A 21857-nucleotide genomic window follows, 5' to 3' on the forward strand; every position below is an offset into this window, starting at 1 on the left:
AAACCCACACAGACTCTTCTTCCATTTTTTTTTAATTTGTTTTACGTCGCTCCGACACAGATAGGTCTTATGGGGAGGATTCTCCTTCTGTTGCTACTAATCACAAACCTATTGTGTACCTAACATAGTGGTACTACTCACAAGTAAAGGCGACCCATGGTGTTCCCCGAGTGATGGTACTAATCACAAGGAGTTTCATGGTTCTAATACAATCATCCTTTGGTCGCCCCTTTTAGTCACCTCTTACGAAAGGCAGGGGATTCCGTGGGTGTATTCTTCATCAGCATCCCCTAACCACAGGGGTTATACAGAGAAAAAAAGAAGGAAAAAGAAGGGATGTGCCACTTTGAAAAATGAAGTAACGGACGAAGAAAGATAAGAGCCACAAAGGGTGCAAAAATGAAAGACTCCCTAGGCCTGAATGCTCTAATACAGTTGGGGTCAGAAAAGAACAAGAGTTGACCAAGGGAGGTCGGACAGGATAGAGGAAAGTGAGGAGCCCGGCACAAGTAAGTGGAAGCAATGCCAGGACTCAGCTAGGGGCCCTGCGGTCGCCAACCCACGCTGCCAAGTTGAGAGCCCCCTGGCCCCCTTTTACTTGCCTCTTATGACAGGCAGGGGATACCATGGGTGTATTCTTCATCTGCGTCCTCCACCCACAGGGGGTACAGTTGAATAATAGAGTACCTGTTTTGGTTCACTTGGAACCATCTTCAGCTCAAAAATACATGAATTAAGAACATTTTGACAAACACATATTACAAGTATACACACAGTTCTATCACTTTGGTGTGTGTCAAAACAGTGTACGTTTCACTTCCTTCTGTTTATGACATGTGCCATACGTCTATGTATGTTTTTGTATTATCAAACCATGTGTTCAATTGAATTGAAAAAGTTAATCTTTGACTCTTATAGTTATGATTCTTCTTCGTCTTTGACAATTTTTTTTTTTTTTGTTGCTATTTTGCTTTACGTCGCACTGACACAGATATGTCTCATGGCGACAATGGGAGAGGAAAGGCCTAGGAAGTGGAAGGAAGCAGCTGTGGCCTTAGTTAAGGTACAGGCCCGGCATTTGCCTGGTGTGAAAATGGGAAACCATGGAAAACCATCTTCAGGGCTGCCGACAGTGGGGCTTGAACCCACTATCTCCCGATTACGGATACTGGCCGCACTTAAGTGACTGCAGCTATCGAGCTCAGTCATCTTTGATAAAGAGAATAATGTATTAGTTGACATGTGGAAATGAAACATGTAGTGCAAACTTGGGATACAACAATTAAGTGCAGCAAATAAGTTGTTTAAGTTATATCCCAAGTTTGTACAACATGTTCCATTTCCACATCTCAACTTATACATTATCTTCATCAAAGACTAAGAAGAGTCATATAATATTTTAAGATTAACGTGTTCAACTGAATTGAACGCATAGTTTTATAATATATTTCTAATAATAAGAAGGTTAATTCTAAAGATGAACATGTTTTTAGGGATCACAATACATTTTATCATATCATGTACATTTATTTGTAATATGCGTTTGCCAAAATGTTATGAGCATTTCCTGAATCAGAAGAAGTAAGGGTAAAACTGCATGGGGGAGTACACTTCTTCACCTTCTGTCGGTATGTGAAATTGTACCAGCATAATGAACCATGTGGTTGATAATGTTTATGGTGGGGTGAATGGGACTTTGAGCAAAAACGATGCTATGGTCGGTTCAGAACACTATTTATTGATAATGTTAATTGTTCAATCCGTTCTTCAAGTCTAGAAATCTTATCGGTGGGTGATGCTGACAGTTGCGACTGAATAGCGGATATGCTAGAGCTTGAGTAATCCAATATCTGGCCTGCTATTGTTGCTAGGTTGTCCAATGTATCACTGGAAGATGCTAATATAGATCTTAAATTTACTGGTAGCCTTTGCATGAAAATAGTTCTTAAAAAATCATCCTGAAGTTGTGTTCCAGCAAGGGTACGCATTTCCCTGAGTAACTGACTAGGCTTCTTATCACCAAGTTTGATTTCTGTTAAAAGTTTGGTTACCTTTCGTCCTTCTGATTCCGCGAATTCAGTTATAAGACGAGACTTGAGGTCTATAAAAGGTGTGTTGGATAATGGTCAATTCAGAAAGTCACTTACAAGCTCTGTAACATCAGGCACAATCGATCCTATTATGTAATTAAATTTTGTCAATTCTGCCTAATAACGGCTGTAGTGAATTGTGCTTAAATTTACATCAGCCATAACTTTACATTCTTTCGCCAAATGGGTGGTATTTTTACCGAGACTAGTGCAATATGTGCATTTCTCTTCTCGTAAATGTCTGTTGATAGTGTTCCTCCTGTATTCTCAGTGTTAAGCATGTTTACAGAAACACAATAGTCTATTGTTACACTGCACAACACTTGAATGCACTTTTTTTTATTTTATCACGTCGGGGTCACCATTGTTAGTGTAACCTAACTTTACTCGTCCTCTTAAATTGCCATTTAAGAATGAAAACGGTAAAAAGCAATGATTTATTGTTAACACAGCACCACACTCAATTAAAAACCACATATAAACAAACCTACATAAACATACATTCCACAAGGAGGTTACATAATCCTAAAAGAAGTAAAGAGAGAATGTAAAGATTGGTCACTAAGTCTTTGGAGTCGTTTTAATGTAGATAGAGCCACCACAATAATAAGAAGAAAAAGAAGAATATTACTGGGCTTTACATGCCACTAACCATCTTTATGGTTTTCAGAGATGCAAAGTGCCAGAATTGAGTCCTGCTGGAGTTCTTTTTCATGCTAGTAAATCCACCGACATGAAGTTGACATATCTGAGCATCTCAAATAGCACCAGACTGAGCCAGGATCAAACCTGCCAAGTCTGGGTCAACTGTCTGAGCCATTCGTCCTGACTAAATGTTTCTTTGACTATTTTAGATGATATGGAATGTGTTTAGCATTCATTCTAATGATAAACCTTCATATTTTACATGCCAGTTTATGGATGAAATAATGTGGTCTGAATGGTCAACTAATCAGCAAATACCAGTCCCTCGGTCTGTGTTAGTATGTAAACAGTGCTTTGATTCCTTGTGCATGCACTGTGTCTACTATCTAGGACTTCGACAATTCATGCGTGGAATTATTTATTTCTAGTACTGTATGTATCTCCCCTAGTGCTCAGAGATGTATGGCACTCCAGATGATGAGAGGGGAAGAACACTAGTAATTTCACAAGTGAAAAAGCCTAACGAACTTTAACATTTTCAATGTTGGTTGATATTCACAATCGGTGAAATGAAATTAAACTTAATGGCTGAAATATAAGTTATTTAACGTGTTCTATGTATTGAGAAATTCATTTGTCAATATTGCACTGTAGTGACAATTCATTTAATAGCTGATAATAAGCCTGTATGTTTAACAGTTGGTAATGAATAGGGCTCGGATGTTTAGGAAAAGTCATATTTTTCTTTATCTCTATTTTCTGACCTGATTGGATTTTGGTGCAAATCAGGTGATTATCGTCACAATTAAGTGATTTTTGTCATATAAATGCATATTTTGGCAATTTTTTGTCATAAGGTCATATTTTCAGCTATTTTAGTAGAAACGTCATATTTCGGCGGTTTGGCGAGAGCTGTAGCTGTGCAAAATTATTGTGAACTTTCCGAATGAGAACTTGTATTCACAAAACTGCTTTTCCATATCACATCTGTAGTTAATACAAGTGGAATACTCTGCCTCTTCTATCGAGATTGCGCAGGAATTGTTTTCCTGCAGTTTGTCAGATAGTCTGTATTAAGTCGAACTTTGGAATTATATCGAGTGCAATTACTCGTTTAGAAGCTGCTAGCTTAGAAATTCATGCAAGTATTGAAATTGTGAGAAGTGTTGAACTTTCAGCACAAGAATCGCATGGGATAGTTGGCCTCAGTGTTAAATGGAAACTTTAAAATGTGCTTAATCGAAGTGACGCTTTTCGCTGTGTGTGCAATATAAATAATGTTCTTAGAGAAGGAGGCACATTTCAAGATGCGTGCATACTCGACAGCCATGATTTAATATTATTTAAATAGCACCAATAACGTCTTGTGACGTAGAAAGGAGCTTCTCTTCTCACAAGAATGTGTTAAGTGATAATTGGAGGTCTTTCATGCCTGATGATTTGAAGATGAATCTTATCATACACTTCAATACCACTCGCGGAGAAGAATGAAAAGGTTCTGTGAACATGCACCATTTGCCCTGCCGCCATACCATAATGTATCGAAAGACATCTATTTAATTCATTTCGTGGAGCTCAATTTAAACTTTAATACATTTGAGTAATATTAATGTAATCTGGGCTTAAACATTCCAAAAGATTTTTAAAAAAAGATTGATTTCTAGTTTTCTTGTATTTCAAACCATCAATGAAGGGTGCAAACATGTTTTGACTTTTGAAATATTGTGTGATCTGATAATCTTAGCGAACTTAGTACTTTATAGGTATGTATTCAAAAATGTTTGATAAGTAAATCGAGGTCAATAGACTGAATAACTGCTAAACATATATATTCAGAAAATTAATATGAAAGTAAGAATAAAGAATTTAGTTAAGAAACATTCATAAAAGGAATTGCTGTTTCGATTTATAACTTATTTTAAAATGGCCATATTTAGTTTAATCATTTTCGGGTCATATTTTGTAATTTTTACGTCATATTTCGTCGCTTTTGAGGTCATATTTCATCACTTTTGAGGTCATATTTGCTTGCTTATTTGGGCTATTTTTAGGTCTTAAACATCCGAGCCCTAGTAATGAATTTAGCTCACTACCCAAGCATTAAGAGGATCTACTTTTAACTTACAGGCAAAAACAATAATAGATATTCGTGCAACACAAGAGAGCTTGTAGTTCTTTTTTTTTTCCTATTGGCTTTACGTCGCACCGACACAGTAGGTCTTATGGCGACGATGGGACAGGAAAAGGGCGAGGAGTGGGAAGGAAGCGGCTGTGGCCTTAATTAAGGTACAGTCCCACCATTTGTCTGGTGTGAAAATGGGAAACCACGGAAAACCATTTTCAGGGCTGTAGACAGTGGGGTTCGAACGCACTCTCCCGAATACTGGATACGACCGCACTTAAGCGACTGCAGCTATCGAGCTCAGTAGCTTATTGTTATCTGTTGATATTATGATCACAACCACGAGACCTTCAGTTTTACATAAACTGCAAACCACTGGAATGTGACTTTTCATTTAAAAAGCCGTTTGAGAGTTGCCTGGGATTCAAACTCAAGCCACCTTGGTGAGAACCCAGTGCCAACACTGACTCAGCTATCATAACACTACGCACAAAACTACAGGTTTTTTTTTCAAAAAAAAGAACACTACTCATTTTTAGTTATTTGTTCTACACTTTACAGCATAACTAAGCTTGGTACAATATATGTAGGTTGATAAAGGTACCATAACACTTAACACATACATCTAGAGATATTAAGCCTGGAACAAGGAAAGAAGCATCCAAAAACAGAACCACTGTGAAGAGTCATTGTTGGAAGGGGGCACAATAGAAAGGAGAGCCAAGAACAAACATGCCAACACAAAAAGATGATGATGATGCTTGTTGTTTTAAGGGGCCTAACATCGAAGGACACCGGCCCCTAATGGAACAAGATGGACGACATGATATATGAAGTTAAAATTTTATAACATATCCACTGACTAGAGTTAAAAAGAATGGTGATCAAGAAAAATGAGTATGAGATTAAAACAATCAGTGGATCTAATTCGCAATGGAATAAGGCATTGCCAACACAAAAAGACAAGAGCAGACCCCACATCTTCATATACTGTTGTCTTAGCTTACTATCCAAACATTAAGACTAATCTAATTTTAACTTCCAGGCAAAAGCAATTATAGATTTGTGTGCAGCACAAGAGAGCTTGACATTTAACTTGACTGCTGATATTGTGATCATAACCACAAAATCTCCAGTTTTGTGTGTTTTACCTCATCAGTTTCTTTTAGATCTACTTCTTCTCAAACCCTGAAATGTGTGAGTGGGAGGGGGGGGGGGGGGGGAGGACAGGTAGGCAATGACAACTTAAGTCTCAATGAGGATAGTGTATAAGAAAAGAGCAGATAAAAGATTTACACAAGTGTAGATGACAAGAAACATAGGGAAAAAAAAGAAGATAAAAGGAAAGCAATGGAAGGTTTGTGTTTTTCATATTACATGTTCGTTTCGATGTTCCTATCTTTTGTGTTTTATGTTTGTCGTAGCCCGTCTTTTATATCCATCCCACAGCCCACAAGATCTTTTAATGCACTAAATCCTTTTCTTGTTCCTGGCTTTCTATTTTGGTTCATATACTTTTTTCCTTTCCTTAACAAGTAACTACATTAGAAGGAATATCTAGGGAAAGAGGGTGATTCATATTAATAATATGACATTAGCTGTGATTTTAAAACAATACTGCACATTACAAACATCAATCCAAATATTCAGATATTAAAGGTCAATAACGTAGAAAACTTTCTAATTTAGTCCCAGTGATAATTAGCAGTGGTTTTAAAACAATATTGCATAGTAGTAACAACAACCCAAAATATGCAGATATTAAAGGATAATAGCATAAAAATAATTCTAATCTAGTCCCAGTGACTGCAATGTTACCAACTTGCACATCTACTTAGAGGAACATTCAGTTAAAATTTGTAAACTGATATTCCTTCCACTTGGTATAACAAAATAGAATTAGAGTGCACCACTAAACTAACCCGAGTGAAACAGGGAAGCTAGGAAATAGCATGCAATGACTAAACTGACAACTTGAACAATTGTACTCACACCTAAGAGAAGTACACTCGCCACTCCATTGCTTGCACTTGAATTGAGAAGAAAACATAGCCCTTCATGAGTAACAATATAAAAAATTATCACATAGAAGAACTACAACATTTAGCTTCAATCCAATATGGTTTTCTAATAAACATAATAAATAACAGTACAGAGTAGCAAACTTTACATGGTTCTTAACATAGTAGAAGACACAAAATTCCAAAAACAAGATGCTTTTAAAACTATTTCTTATTTTCAAACAATGGCAATTTGAACACCGAAGTAATGTACACTTCCCGCACAAAAACTGAATGGACTCTAGTATATCTTGTCCCATGCTGTAGTCTTCCATAATAAACTATTTCTTGTCCCACACACACATTACAATAAACTTGCAGTTATCTTAGGTTAGGAAAGTGAACAGAAGCATTTAAGGCAATTTTTAATGAACATGGAATGCCACTCTTTCATTGGCAAAGTGTCAATAAACCACCGTGTATTAACTATCCAGATCATGGACTCCATTCTATAGGTCGTACTTGTATTCAGGAATTTCAACCAAACATTTTTTGTGCCTAGAAATGTACCATATATCAATGATCACTAAATTGTCCATTGTTCAAAGCATAATGGATAAAAACTGAGTTAGCTGAAAATCTGTAGAAAAGTTAAAAAGTAATACAAATTACTCATTAATCTGGCCTGAATATCCATTGTGCTTTAAAGTTGTTCAGCTTTGCCAAAGAAGGCCCAAAGCTAAACGTAGCCTCAGCCTTAACTCTAGGGGGAAGATATCTCCAAAGATTCTCTTTATAAAGTGCTTAAATACAGATGGTAAATATAATTTTTTGAAATTTTTTTTTATCAGAACATTACATAAGCAAATATTTCCCCAAGCCTCTTACCTTCTCCTCCCTTTCAATATTGTAGGGTGGTGGTCTTGGTAGCCCACCCAGAAGAAGTGCATCAGAATACTTTCCTTCATGATCATCATTTTGCATTTCACCATCTCCTTCCATAAGAGAATCATAGAGCCAAGAATATGGTTCCTTCAAACTCTCAACAAAACATTCAAATGCTAAAGGACCCTTGGTTGGTAAAATATCCAGAAGACGGCGGGCTCTGTCTCTTCTAGATCTCTGAAAAAAAAGTTTTAAGCAATATCAGTACTACTGTACTACAATTCAACTTTAAAATATCCTGTATATGTCCAACCCTAGCCCCGTTGCTCTGTAGGGTCTAGTATGAAGTGAAATGAATCTTTGTAGAGAGTTTTTAGGACCGGATGCCCTTCCTGATGTAAAACTCATCAGAAGGTTTAATGAGATGATATGAATGATGTGATATATGATAGTAGGGAGGGAGAGGGTGAAAATACGCTGCCCACAAATAGCCTAGTCCTGTCGAATAACACCAAAGGGTCTGCCCAAAGCTTAACGTCTCCATCCAACAGTAACAGCATCATATGTCCTCACTCCATATGAACACTGCGGAGAGGTTTGGAATTGAATCCAGGCTTTTGGCACGCAATCTAGTGATTAGAAATTGTATACCACCACCTCTCCTATCCTGCCAGCCAACATTCTGATGGTGAAAATGTTTTCCACCAGCGTGACTTGAACTGGCTAACTGCAGCATTAGATCATATAGATTTGATGCCTTAGTGATCATAGCAACCAGATGGGCACTAGCCTATAGATAGGAACACTTAACAATTACAAACTGAGTGGGAGGATATTACTGGATTTTCTTAAAATAAAGAAATGAGCACAAATAACATTTGTCGATATGACAAAATTAAAGATTAATCAAGAGCTTTTGGATTTTTTTCTACTTTTTTTATTCACACCAACACACACAGATCACATGTCAATGGCAGGACAGGAAAAGGCTTGGACTGGGAAGGAAGTGACTGTAGCCTTAATTGAAATACAGCCCCCAGCATTTGCCTTGCATGAAAATGGGAAACCACAGAAAACCAGGGCTGCCAACAATGCAGTTTGAATCCATGACCTCTGAAATGAAATATCACAGCTGCAAGGCCCAAACTACATATGGAAAACAAACAGTAGAACGAACCCTAAGATGAAGCACTGGCATTTAAAATAGACCTGGAAAAAAGTGGAACTTGGTCAAAACACATGAAGAATTTGATTTATTTCGCTAGTTAACTCACTTCATGATACTAAAGCCCTCTAGGTAATTTGGTCTTCTAGTTCACAGATTAGTGAGTAAACTGGCTATGCGGTTTACATCGCATTGCTGTGAGCTTGCATTGGGAAATGGTGGATTCGAACCCCATTGTTGGCAACCCTGAAGATGGTTTTCTGTGGTTTCCCCTTATCACAGCAGCAACGGGTAAGGAATCTGCCACATGGCAACAGCTCTAAATGGGATGACTGGTATGCCTTCACTCCACATGAGCACTGCGCAGAGGTTGGAATTAATTCCAGAATTCTGGCATACAATTTAGCGAATAAAAAATGTATACCACCATCTCTCCTAACCTGTCAGCAACATTCTGATGGTGAAATGTGTTTGCCCAATGGGACTCAAATTGGCAAACCATGGTGTCAGACCATACAGACTTGATACCTTAATGATCATGGCCACTAGATTTTCAGCATTTCAGCTGCTTCTTCCGCTCCCAAAACTTCTTCATCCTATCGGACCTGGCTGCCCTTTGGTTGTCAGTAATTGTGTACTTCCTTCGTTCAAATGTTATGAGTTTGAATCGTAAGCGTTTCTTCCTTAGAATCCTCTGCTCTTCTCTGCCTTCAATTTGGAACATTGATAAATTTAATTCTTCTAAATCATTCATGAGCTCTGTGAACCAAGTGTTCTTTGTTTTGTTTTTTCAGAAGTAACTAAATAACTGCTTCACTCGTTGGGTTTCTGGCAGTATAAATATATATTACAAAAAAAGGCAATTCTCCTTTTCTGCATCGTATCTATTAGTGATTCACTTTCACGATATACCACTTCATTAGGTAATAATCTCCAATGGCCATCAACTTGGTGTTTCTTATTGATGATTGTCCTATTGATTCTTCTATCTACTTTCGGTTGTTGATTTAGTGTCCAACTTGAAGAGTGTTTCACTAACATAAATTGCTTCAGATTTTACAACTGTATTGTAATGTCAAAATTAGGCATTTATGGATAGAGATTTTTTTTTTTTATAAGTTGGCCAGGTGATTCGCTGTGCTGTTTTCATTACTAAATAAATGAAGTCATTTTATATGTACACTTCATATAATTGCTTTGTACTGTATTTATAATTCAGATTACATATACAGAAGTCAAAAGTAGGTTCAGTCTCTGTTATATCCCAGAAAAATGACGAGGGTAGGGAGGAGTAAATATGAAACACACAGAAAGTGGGGAAAATAAAAGGCAAGCTTATTATGAGCACCATTTACTAGGAGCAAAAATTTATTTGATTCACAGCACTCTTGATGATGATGATGATGCTTGTTGTTTAAAGGGGCCTAACATCTAAGGTCATCGGCCCCTTGCAGCACTCTTTAATATGCATAGAAGCATATCTACCAATTAAATCATATCAAATAGATTTAATAAATTTGCACCAAATTAATTTTATATGCATGAAAATTTTGGCAGCAAAACTTTCAAAAGTGCTTGCCAAACTTCTCTTGTTATTTTGTATTTGCATAGTTGGCTGCTCTGTTTTCATGCTGAATAGCATCTATATTGGTTGATCTTTGGAGTGCTACCGAGTTAATGGTGAAAAGTGCTGTTTCCAGATTTTCCATTCAGTTTGAAAAATAAATCAAGAGAGGAGGGGGAGACAGTTCAGGTAAGAGTCAGTGCAGATATTCAGAATTAGCCTAGTGAAAATACTGTAGAGCAATATTGCTTCCCACAGTCTGTTAATGAAAATTCACAGTCTGTTTCCAGTCATTCGACCAGGTCGGGAATGGAATGAATGAAGCCCCCATCTAGCGGCGAGGATAGGAATTGTGCTGGCTGCCGAAGTCTGTCGCACTCCTATGGGGCAATGATTAATAAATGACAAATGAAATGAAATGAAATGATATTGGAGAGCGTTGCTGGAATGAAATATGACAGGAAAAACCGGAGAAAAACCTGTCCCGCCTCCGCTTTGTCCAGCACAAATCTCACATGGAGTGACCGAGATTTGAACCACGGAACCCAACAGTGAGAGGCAGGCGTGCTGCCGCATGAACCACGGAGGCTGACAGCCTGTTGATGTATTTGAAAAATAATGTTTGCAGGTTATCTACAATGTTTGTTTTCAGTATTTTCTTGAACTGTTAACTGTCATAAATTAGTGCCTAAAACACATCAGCCGATCATTTACTTCTTATGTCTCATTTTTGCACTCCTATTGCTCTAGTTCTTTTTAGTTTTTTTTTGTATGGAGAAAAAATGTTGTCTTTTATTTCCCCCACACTGTCGTCTTATTTTTACCCCAATTGTTGGGTAAAAAAAAAAAAAAAAAAAAAGAGTTATTTTCTTTAACAAAGCAAAATTGCTTTTAAAATTTCATTCACCATCTCATTTAACATCATTTTAATCACTTACAATAATTTAAATGTTTTTTTTATTCCAAAAAATGAAAGTTTTGATTCTGTCTCATATTTACCCCTCCCTACCCTAAACAGAATTTCCTGAAACTCTGCATTCAAGTTCAGGGATAGCCGGATTGTGCACCTATTTTTTAAACAATTTACTTTATGTCACAACGACACAGAGGAGTCTTATGGCGACGATGAAATAGGAAAGGCCTCGGAGTGAGAAGGAAGTGGCCGTGGCTTTAATTAATTTGCCTGGTGTGAAAATAGGAAACCATGGAAAACAATCTTCAAGGCTGCTGACAGTGGATTGTGTAATAAGCTATACCTTATTTGAATGGTATCTGAATAGCAGGTTCAAATGCAGCATGATGTGGAACTTTATTACTGTCCCAAGGCTTCCACATGTTGCTAAACTGCATATTTATTGATATAGATGTTGATTCCCATGGGAACCTTAAATATTTGTTCTGAATGAGTAAATTTATAATACCGATATAAATGGTCCGTTATTGGATATTATAAATTTTCCAACTAACTCAGTGGCCTCCACGGTATGCACTAGCCAGGCGTCTTGGTGGGTGTGCTATTTACCAACTGATGAGCCCAACTTAGCACACTGGGGCAAAACGCTGGCAACAAGGAATGAGTTAGCTGGAAAATTTATAATGACCAATAATGAACCATTACTATTAATATCCATGCCGTAAGTGTCAGCCATCCTATTCATTGCTTCGTTTATTCTATAGATAACACAATCTAGAGAGTCACTCGATATCACTGACTAAACTATCTGCCCTAATTGGCACCCATTTTGTTTCTTTGCCACCGCTACCATAGAAACCACAAGAAGACGTGCATTCTACTTTCAATTCTTGGCGTTGTTTAGACCAAACAGCCAGCCCATAATATCAGCCATCTTTAAGACGAGCAATGTGAGGCGTCTGTCCTCCAGAGGTACGGCCGTAAACATACTCCAGGAACTAAGCAGAGGTTGGATATGATCTCGTAAGATATAGGGATGGGGGGGGCCTCAACCCCAACACGGCGCATCCCTATGGCTGATCGGGGAGGTTCCTGTAGATATGCAGGACAGGTGTGAATAAGGTTCCTCAAAATAAACACCCGCGGATCAACTGAGGCAAAAGAAAAGGGTCAACAGTCTCTAAAGCAGAAGAGGAAGATTCCCAATGGTTTAGAGGGCGGAAGAACCAAACTCTGGGGCTTACAACCTCAGTTTTAATTCGGAGGAGCAGGCAATGCCTACCCTCCCAACTAACTTCAATGTAAGGCATGATGGAAACACCTTCAGGAAAGACTACTCCAGGGGGCAGCCGGAAACGGAAATCCCCCACCGCCGTGAGCGGTGCAATCAGGCCTTTGGATTCTGGAGAGCCTGGAACGTCATGCAGGGAAGAGTCGGAGCTTCCCAGAACCTCCTCAAGAAAGATACGAACCAAGCAAAAACATCTGCTCAGAACACTGAACATCAACACGTCCTAAAAATTGGAAAATTAAAACAACTTACTGATGTTTTGAGAGAAAGAGATATTTACATAATTGCACTTCAAGAGACAAGATACCTTGATGAAAATCACATGGAATCTAATGGTTATAGAATTTACAAAGGAAAACTGGCAATAAAAAACAACGCAAATGTAACGATCCTAGGTACGGCCTTTATGGTTAAAAGTAACATTCTGGAGTCTATCATCAATTTCACCTCACCAACAGAGAGGATCTCGTTTCTGTCCTTTAGATCTGGCAATAAAGTATACACGATCATCAATGCACATGCGCCGATAAATGACGATAACAAGAAAAACCCGGAGAAGGTAGATGACTTTTGGGAAATTCTTGAAGACACAAGTCCAAGATTCCACAACACCATGTGAAAATTTTGGTTGGCGATTTCAATGCTCAGATAGGTAAAGAAAAAAGGGACAGGAAAATTGTGGGAGACTACCCAGCACATAACAGAACGAACAGAAATGGCGAAAGATTAATCAGTTTCTGCAGACATTTTAACTTTAAACTCATGTCTATACACTTCAAGGCACTCCCTAACAAGAAAAAAGCATAGGCATCTCCTAACACGTTGCTGGGGGAGTTTCAGATCGACCATGTTGCTATTACAACCAGAAACCGAAGGGAAATCTTGAACGTCAAGTTAAGAAAAAGCTTAAACATAGATTCAGACCACTACCTCTCAGAGATTTAAGTAAGATTCCAACCAAACAAACCCAAACAAAGAATCAAGAGGAAACTTAGAATTGATCTAGATACTCTGAAACAAAGCAAAGAAAAATTGTCGAAGCTGAATATGAACAGCTGGGAAGAGATCAAAAACTCAATGTTTAAAGCAGCTGAAGGTTTGGGGAATCCAGCGAGGAAACAAAAACACAGGTGGTGGAATGAAAAGTGTGATGAAGCTTTGGACAGAAGACTTCAAGCATGGAAGAGGTGGCATTCCAACAAAACCGAGGAGAGATGGGAAACTTTCAGGGAAGAGAGGAAGAAAACAGCTAAGATCATACGATCAGAGAAAAGAAATTATGATAGAAGGTAGAAGTAGGATGGATATGATAGAAGATGATTTTCGAAAGAACAACACTCGAGCATTTTACAAAACCTTCAGAGAGGAACTACAGAGATACCAGCCATCAAGATTGTGTTTCAAGTGGGAGGATGGTAGTGTAGTAACGAACAACAAAGAAAATGGTCAATTTCTCGCAGATTACTTCAAAATGTTGCTGAATTGTGCAGAACCTGTGGAAAGATTGGATACGAAAAATCTATCTCAGGATAACCAAGATTCCAAGCCACTGAGTCTAGAAGAGATCAAAGAAATAATAAATGAGCTTGAAAACAACAAAGCACCAGGTGAAGATGGAATTATTGCAGAAATGTGGAAGTTCGGAGGAGAAACTGCAGCAAAAGCAATCCGCGCCATCATAGGAGAAATCTGGAGAGATGAAAAGATCCCCAGTGATTGGAACTGTGCTCTTATACACCCACTTCATAAAAAAGGTCTCCAGACGAACACCAGTAACTATAGAGGCATCTCTTTACTCCCAATAACATATAAGATACTCTCTAACGTACTATTGAGAAGAGTTGAACGAGCAGACCATCTCATTGGTGAGTACCAAGCTGGTTTTCAAAAAGGAAGATCATGCGCAGAACAAATATTTAATCTGAAGAGCATTCTGAGAATAAGAGCTTTGAGAAGCCAGAACACCGTGATAATATTTGTTGATTTTAAGAAAGCGTATGATTCAATTGACAGGCAGACTCTATTTAACATCCTAGAGGAATTCAGAATTGACAGGAAAACAAGAATGTTAATAAAACAAACCCTGACAGAAACTTTCTCAAAAGTCAAATTCTTCGGTGAAATTTCTGAACCATTTGAAATAAAAACGAGTCAGGCAAGAGGACTGCCTATCACCAATTCTCTTTAACATTGTTCTAGAAAAAATCATTAGAACCTGGGAAAAAGCCTTGGAAGTGAAAGGAATAAAGGGAATACATTTAGGGAGGAAAGGACAGAACTTAGAAATTAAGTGTTTGGCTTTCGCGGATGAGCTTGCACTCTTGGCTCACAACCGCGAAAATGCCCAAATTATGCTGAATATTCTACATGAGATCGCTGAGAAAATGGGTCTCAAAGTATCATATGAGAAGACGGAATACATGGAATATGGGCATCGAGGGGAGAGACACTTAGAAGTGAAGCATGGGACTGTTAAAAGAAATGAGAAATTTAAATATCTAGGGGAATGGATAGAACCTAACAGATTGGATAAAGAGGCGAATAGGGCAAGAATTAGAAAACTAGAATTGGCTTACAGGTTAACCCAGAACAGATACAACAAAAGAGCAATATCTTACAAGACGAAACTTAGACACTACAGCACAGTGGTAAAGCCAGAGGGTCTCTACGCTTCAGAGAGCCTGACAAGGAATAAAAAGGGTAAGCTTCAAGATCTCGAAAAAAAGGGAGAGGAGAATCTTAATGAAAATTTTAGGACCACAGAAAAATGCTGATGGAGAGTGGAGGAATAGAAAAAATGGGGAGAGGCGGGGCTTCTCACTTCAGGAGGTAAGAAGGTATATTTCTTCCACGATCTATCCTCAGCCTAGATATAACTACAGCCTCTCTACCCGTGAAGGCTGGAAGGAGGACCGCCACATAGCGGTTGTCTTTTTAAAGTAGTCTCGGCTTGTGGGGAATTAGGATAAGCTACGATTCCCAGGATGCCAAGACGGTTTGGCGCAGTTGAAAACAAATATCTTCAGCAGTTATTTTAGTAGGTCTAGGTGGTAAAAGTACAGATTCTTTCGCAGCTTGGTCTGCCAGTTCATTGAAAACCCCGCAATCTTATTTTTATATTCCTAGTTCATTCTTCATATTCCTTATCAGTTTATAAGGGTCACATGTTCTCTTCTGTTTTGGAGAGGGATTTTTTGTTTGTGGAAGTGAGATGATGGTGCTGGCATAATCAAGTGTCTAAGTTGGAGCAAAAAAACGAGTTTGTTCCAAACAACTTTGGTATTTCTTATTAAACATGAAGCAAGAAGATACTCCAAGACAGACACTGTACACTGTGTTTTAAAATTTTTTTCATGCTTTTCATCATTTTATCTATTTAAATTGTTTAACATGTTTTATAACTGTCTAAGATATCTCCAATGCGTATAAGTTAGATAAGGATGACCCAAATCGGGTTGAACATGTTCCATATTTTTAATATGACTACATTTACCACTTATTTGTAGTGTTTTAATCTTTTGTATATTGAAATGGCGAATCCACAGATATAAATTCTTTTAGAATTAATACTCAACATAGGAAAAAACCGTCATCAATCATGAGTGTCTAAAGGCAATGCCTTGTCTATGCAACCATTGTTCTCTCTAATCAGCTTCTCGTTTCATTTGACAGCAGGAACTTCTATGGAGATTCTGTGCCAAGCCTTGAAGAAATGTCTTCCTCGGTTGTCCCAAGCCTTTCTTTCCAGTCATTTTCCCTTCCAACATATTGTTTAGAAGGCAGTACGTTGCAAGACGTGGCCAGTGAATTATTCTGGAGCATCTCTTTATGGCTGTGATGAAGGTGTGGTAGCATTCTGGTGCTGGTACTATGAAAGGCACTTCAGAGTCCAACAATTCCGCAAATCTCAACCAGTCTGCTTTTCTGGAATTAAACCACCTCCGGAAAGATACCTTCTGAGGTCTTTCAGTAGCAAATATCAGGCAGATTATTAGTCTATGCTGTGAGTATGGTATTGGGAAACAAACAGATTTTACACATTATTGGCTAATACTGCTGCTACTTTTAAATATGAGGTCGTGACTGTAACCTTGCCTCCACCTGCTGCTGTTAAATAATGTGGGTAGCATTGCAATATGAATCAGGGTCAGGTAATTCATTTCAGCCCATTCTTGTACTACTTTTCCATTCTCATCTTCATGATCATAGCCCCAAACATTACAACGGCTGTTGAAATTGCCAATCACAATCTGTACACGTTTATTTTGAAAACTGTATGGTTTGTCAACAGGGAATTCAACTCAAGGCAGTTTATAGAGGGATGAAATGGTGCAATTAACTTTCTCCACAGTGAGGATTTCAATGTCATTTTCCTCCATAGACGCCATGGATAGAATCTGGACGTCTTCTGTATTTATCATGTGGTCTCTCAATGGCAAGACACATTCCACTATTTTTGGTCTGCGCATGTTGCAACTTCTGTGTGTCTCCTGCATGCACAACACACAACACTGGTGCTAACTGCATAATTCTCCATACAGAGATGACGCACAAGAAATTCATAATTTTCCATACCGGTATATTTAACTAATTTCTGCTCAAACACGTCCAATTTTTAACTGTTTATCTACTGTACAAATAAATGATCAATTCTGCTCCTTACAACTTAGGTTGACCGAGGCATGAGAGGAGAGACTCTGTTCACCCTGAAACATTAGTATGCATTTCTTTATGTAGGCCTATAGTTTAACTGCCCTTTATTATAGGCCTATTTAACCATGTGTACTCTTGCTGATTCCACTGTTTTCAGTTTTCCCTGACTTTCTCCATTCCCTGTTCATGATTTCAAATTATACTTTATTTCCCTCTTCTGTTTCCGAATATTTAACCCATAATGCCACTACTTTCACACTGTTTCAAGAAATTGTGTTTCCTATCTCCTCTTCACACAATTTATAAACATGTCTTTTCTTTCCCAACTTCTCTGAATGCCTTATTTTTATAATCTCCCATCATCCACCATATTCCCCTATAATGTCTTTTCATTCATTTATCATTTGTAATTCTCATGCCTGGATATAGCCTATATTTATTATGATGATGATGCTTGTTGTTTAAAGGGGCCTAACATCTAGGTCATCGGCCCCTAAAGGTACAAAATGTAGTGGCAAATTAAAAGTTCAAAATCATCCACTGACTAAAATAAAAAATGACATGAAGAATGAATGGTGGGATATGAGTTTAAAACAATCAGAAGATCCGACCCAAAAACTAACATAAAAATAGTATTACTGACCAAGGGACCACTTCTAATGCACAATCCTGAATCGAGGAGGCTTGTTGGCTATAGGGGTCCAAAATCCAGGTCAACGGCCCCTCATAATAGTACTTATCGCTAGTAAAGTAGAACGAAGGTATTTAGCATGTTGGGGTAATAATCAAAAGTAGTGAAGATTCCGGTATTCCACACATGATGGTACAACTCACAAGTATTGTACTTCGCACAGGTAACGCATACCTATGGTGTTTCTCACATAATGGCGCCACTCATAGGCAACGCAAACCGATGGTGTTCGTCACCTACGTGTACTAATCACGGACGCCGGTATTCCCGTGGTGTTCCTCATATAGTGGGTACTAATCACAGAAAACGCAGACCCATTCCCTGTTCATGATTATCACAAGAGTATACTCTTGGTCATCGGCCCCTAAAGGTACGAAATATATTCAAATTATACTTTATTTCCCTCTTCTGTTTCCAAATATTTAACCCATAATGCCACTACTTTCACACTGTTTCAGGAAATTGTGTCGCTCATATAGTGGTACTAATCACACGAGAAGTAGGAACTCCAGACAGACCAACTCTGCTAATACAGTAAGATAGACATAAATACAGCAAATGATATAACCACATTTCTTTTCCTCGGTGTTCCACATCTTCTAGAAGGACTACAATTCCACATGATAAACATTACCTGTCAAATACTCGGAAAATACTCTTCTCAATAGCAGCTTCAAACAGCACATCAACGTCTGTTTGCATTGGTTATATCAAGATAATATTTTAGACCAATCAACTTAATGAAGATAATTTTATAACATTCGCCTTTTCTCTTGGCCAATTTTTAGTGCCGGAACGCAAAATATAAACAAAATTCACCTCAAGTTTTCAACCATTCTAGTCGTTGACAACTGCCCCAGCAAGTATGTGCTGAATTTTCTTAGGAAGAGGATCCACTTCAGTACCAGGCATGTGCCGTTTTTAGAATTTTATATGACACAAATTTTCTTTTGGACAATATTTTAAATTTGTTTACAATTATTTTAACATGTATATGTCATGTCCCAACATCATATTTTATAACTACTATTCTGTAACATTAATATCAAGAAATCATAGTTCAATTTTTATAAATTAAAAATGTCATTGTCCTGTAAACAATGTTTGTTTTAAGATTAAATTAATATGGCTGATGATGCCCAATAAAGGAAGGGTGAAACATGTCCCCATAATGTTTAGATTTTCTATGTTTAATTAACCACATAACGTGGTACTAATTGTATTGAATAGGTAGGGTAATAAATATACTCCTATAGTAAACTAAGCGAGATCGCTGTTTTCAATACGGAACAAAAATTATAGTGATGGTTTGTAAAGAGATGGTACTAAAGTAGTTTCATGGTTCTAATACAATCATCCCTTGGTCGCCCCTTTTAGTCGCCTCTCACAACAGGCAGGGGATACTGTGGGTGTATTTTTCGTCTGCATCCCCCACCCACAGGGGAGAGACAGAGAGAAAAATAGAAAAAAGAGAATAGATCCATCACTTCGAGAAATGAAGTAACGGACGAAGAAAGGAAAGGGCCACGAAAGGCGTGAAAATGAAAGACTCCCTAGGCCTCAAATGCTCTAATACCATCGGGGTCGGAAAAGAACAAGAGTTGACCAAGGGAGGTCGGACAGGATAGACAAAAGTTAGAAGCCTGGCACAAGTAAGTGGAAAGAATGCCAGGACTCAGCTTAGGGCACCGTGGTCGCCAACCCACACTCCCAAGTTGAGAGCCCCTTGGGCCCCTTTTAGTCACATCTTACGACAGGCAGGGGATACCGTGGGTGTATTCTTCATCTGCGTGCCCCAACCACAGCGGGTCCTATATTTATGAATTCCTCCAAAGTTGTCCTATCGTTGCCCTCAGCTCTTAGCATTTGTATTTCTCAATCTGCTACTCTCTGTGTCACTTTCCTACAGGCTTTTCTTTCTTCTAAATTTCTGTCCCAATAGTTCCCCATTCCAAATCCTTCTAGTAATTGCTTTAAGATACCTGCCCAGTATCCAGCCTAGTATAGGGGCCTACCTCATTTGGTATCTGTAAGCTATATCTACAATTCTCCTCCTCCTCTTTTACAATAAACCAATATTTATTAATCCTAAAGAGATAGTAAATATTGTGCATAAAAGCCTTGGGCAGACGTCTTGGTACTATTCGACAGAAGTAGGCTACGTGCCGGCACCAGGTTTTACTCTCTCCCTTTCTACTATCATATAACATATCATTCATTCCATCTCACTAACTCCTCTGGTGAGATTGATGCCAAGAAGCGCATCCGGTCGTAAAAGCTCACTATGAAGATTCACCTGACTTCATATCCGACCCCGTAGAGAAACAGGACAAAGGTTGGAGAGACAGCCCACATTTCAATAGGCCTAGTAAAAACAAAGGCAATATTGGGAGGAGTTGGAAAAGCTTCTATTGCCCCTTCGCGAAACAGAGGTTACAGATCCCATGTGACATGGCTTGGGCGATATTACAGCGCACTAGGGCTACACTAGGCTGCCAACTCAGGTGATAGTGACAAGACCATTATATAAGGTCTTTGACCGTCTTTATAAGACCAGGCTAGTGAAAAGACCACTCGTTTGGATTGGTTAAATCTACCTAGAGACAAGATTATTGGGCTGAATTTGTTAGGTCCGGCTAGTGACAAGACCACTGGACAAAATGCAAGCAAAGGAGTTCTGGGAGCGTAATTTCCCAGGTTACAGCCACAAAGCAGTGAACAGGCCTCTGACATCCCCTGGAGTCCAGTTATAATCCAACACAAAGGTTATAGGCACATGCCAAGACGATTTGACACTATGTGATTTTCTTATTTTCAACTAAGATGGCAGCTTTGCACGAACAGTTGATGCAAGCTCCATCAGAGACAACAGAATTTTTTTATTTTGGTGACAATAGGAGAAGAAAGGCCTAGGAGTGGGAAGGAAGCAGCCATCGCCTTAATTAAGGTACAGCCCCAACATTTGCCTGGTGTGAAAATGGGAAACCACGGAAAACCATCTTCAGTGCTGTCGACAGTGGGGTTCGAACCAACTATCTCCCGGATGGAAGCCCACAGCTGCACGCCCCTAACCGCATGGCCAACGGCGGACATCTCTTCATAGCAGCTGACTCAAGCCAGCCAATTGCAACAAAGAAAATGGTCGGAAATCTAACATTTGCATAGTCCCAATTTGAATTCTTCCATATAAGTAAGAATACTTCTAGGGGCAGGTTGGTGGGTCCCTGGCAAGCTTAAAGAAAGGATCACTCCTCTACACTAATTCAGGTAGGCCCTACCGGTATTGTCTCACATCATTTCCATATGCTTTTTCATTCGCAATATGTCAACGGAAGTACCACACTAACAACTCCACACACAATTTGAATCTGAAACAGAGCTGGGCACAAGTCCACAATCCGCCAGCATGCATTTAATAGGGGATCCACGGGAAGACAGAGACCGAGCTGAACCAACATGTTTAAAGAATTGAGAATAATTTGCCTGCCATAACATTTAACAGGTACCTATGCATTATGAAAACATAGGCCTAGGCCTAATCCTGGGTAGATGAGGCTTTGTAAAGGAAAATAATTAAACTATAAATTTTAAGTATGAAACAATAGTAAAATGATGCCCTACTGAAAAAAATATTTTAATGTTCTGAAAAAAAAAAAAAAAACAAGAAACCCAAGCTTCTCTTCTTCTCAAAACTCTTTATTATGTGGTTAATTGTAAGAGAGGGCCGTGAGCCCTAACTTCGCCACAAATGAAAGCATGAAATAAAAAATAAATAAATATATAAATAAATAAATAAATAAATCCATGACAACATATTATGGATTTATATCACTCAAGG

The 21857-nt window shown here is 38.4% G+C and overlaps 1 protein-coding gene across 1 annotated transcript in view; it reads right to left on the minus strand.

Moving 5' to 3' along the window:
- LOC136866773 (apoptotic protease-activating factor 1) overlaps window positions 1–21857 on the minus strand; it is a 279902-nt gene that overhangs the window by 257562 nt on the left and 483 nt on the right. The window contains exon 3 of the mRNA XM_067143881.2: window positions 7746–7979. Within this exon, the coding sequence (XP_066999982.2) occupies window positions 7746–7979 (234 nt within the window). The remainder of the gene's footprint in view (window positions 1–7745; window positions 7980–21857) is intronic.

The sequence above is a fragment of the Anabrus simplex genome, chromosome 3, assembly GCF_040414725.1.
Source record: "Anabrus simplex isolate iqAnaSimp1 chromosome 3, ASM4041472v1, whole genome shotgun sequence".
In the NCBI taxonomy this organism is placed as follows: domain Eukaryota; kingdom Metazoa; phylum Arthropoda; class Insecta; order Orthoptera; family Tettigoniidae; genus Anabrus; species Anabrus simplex.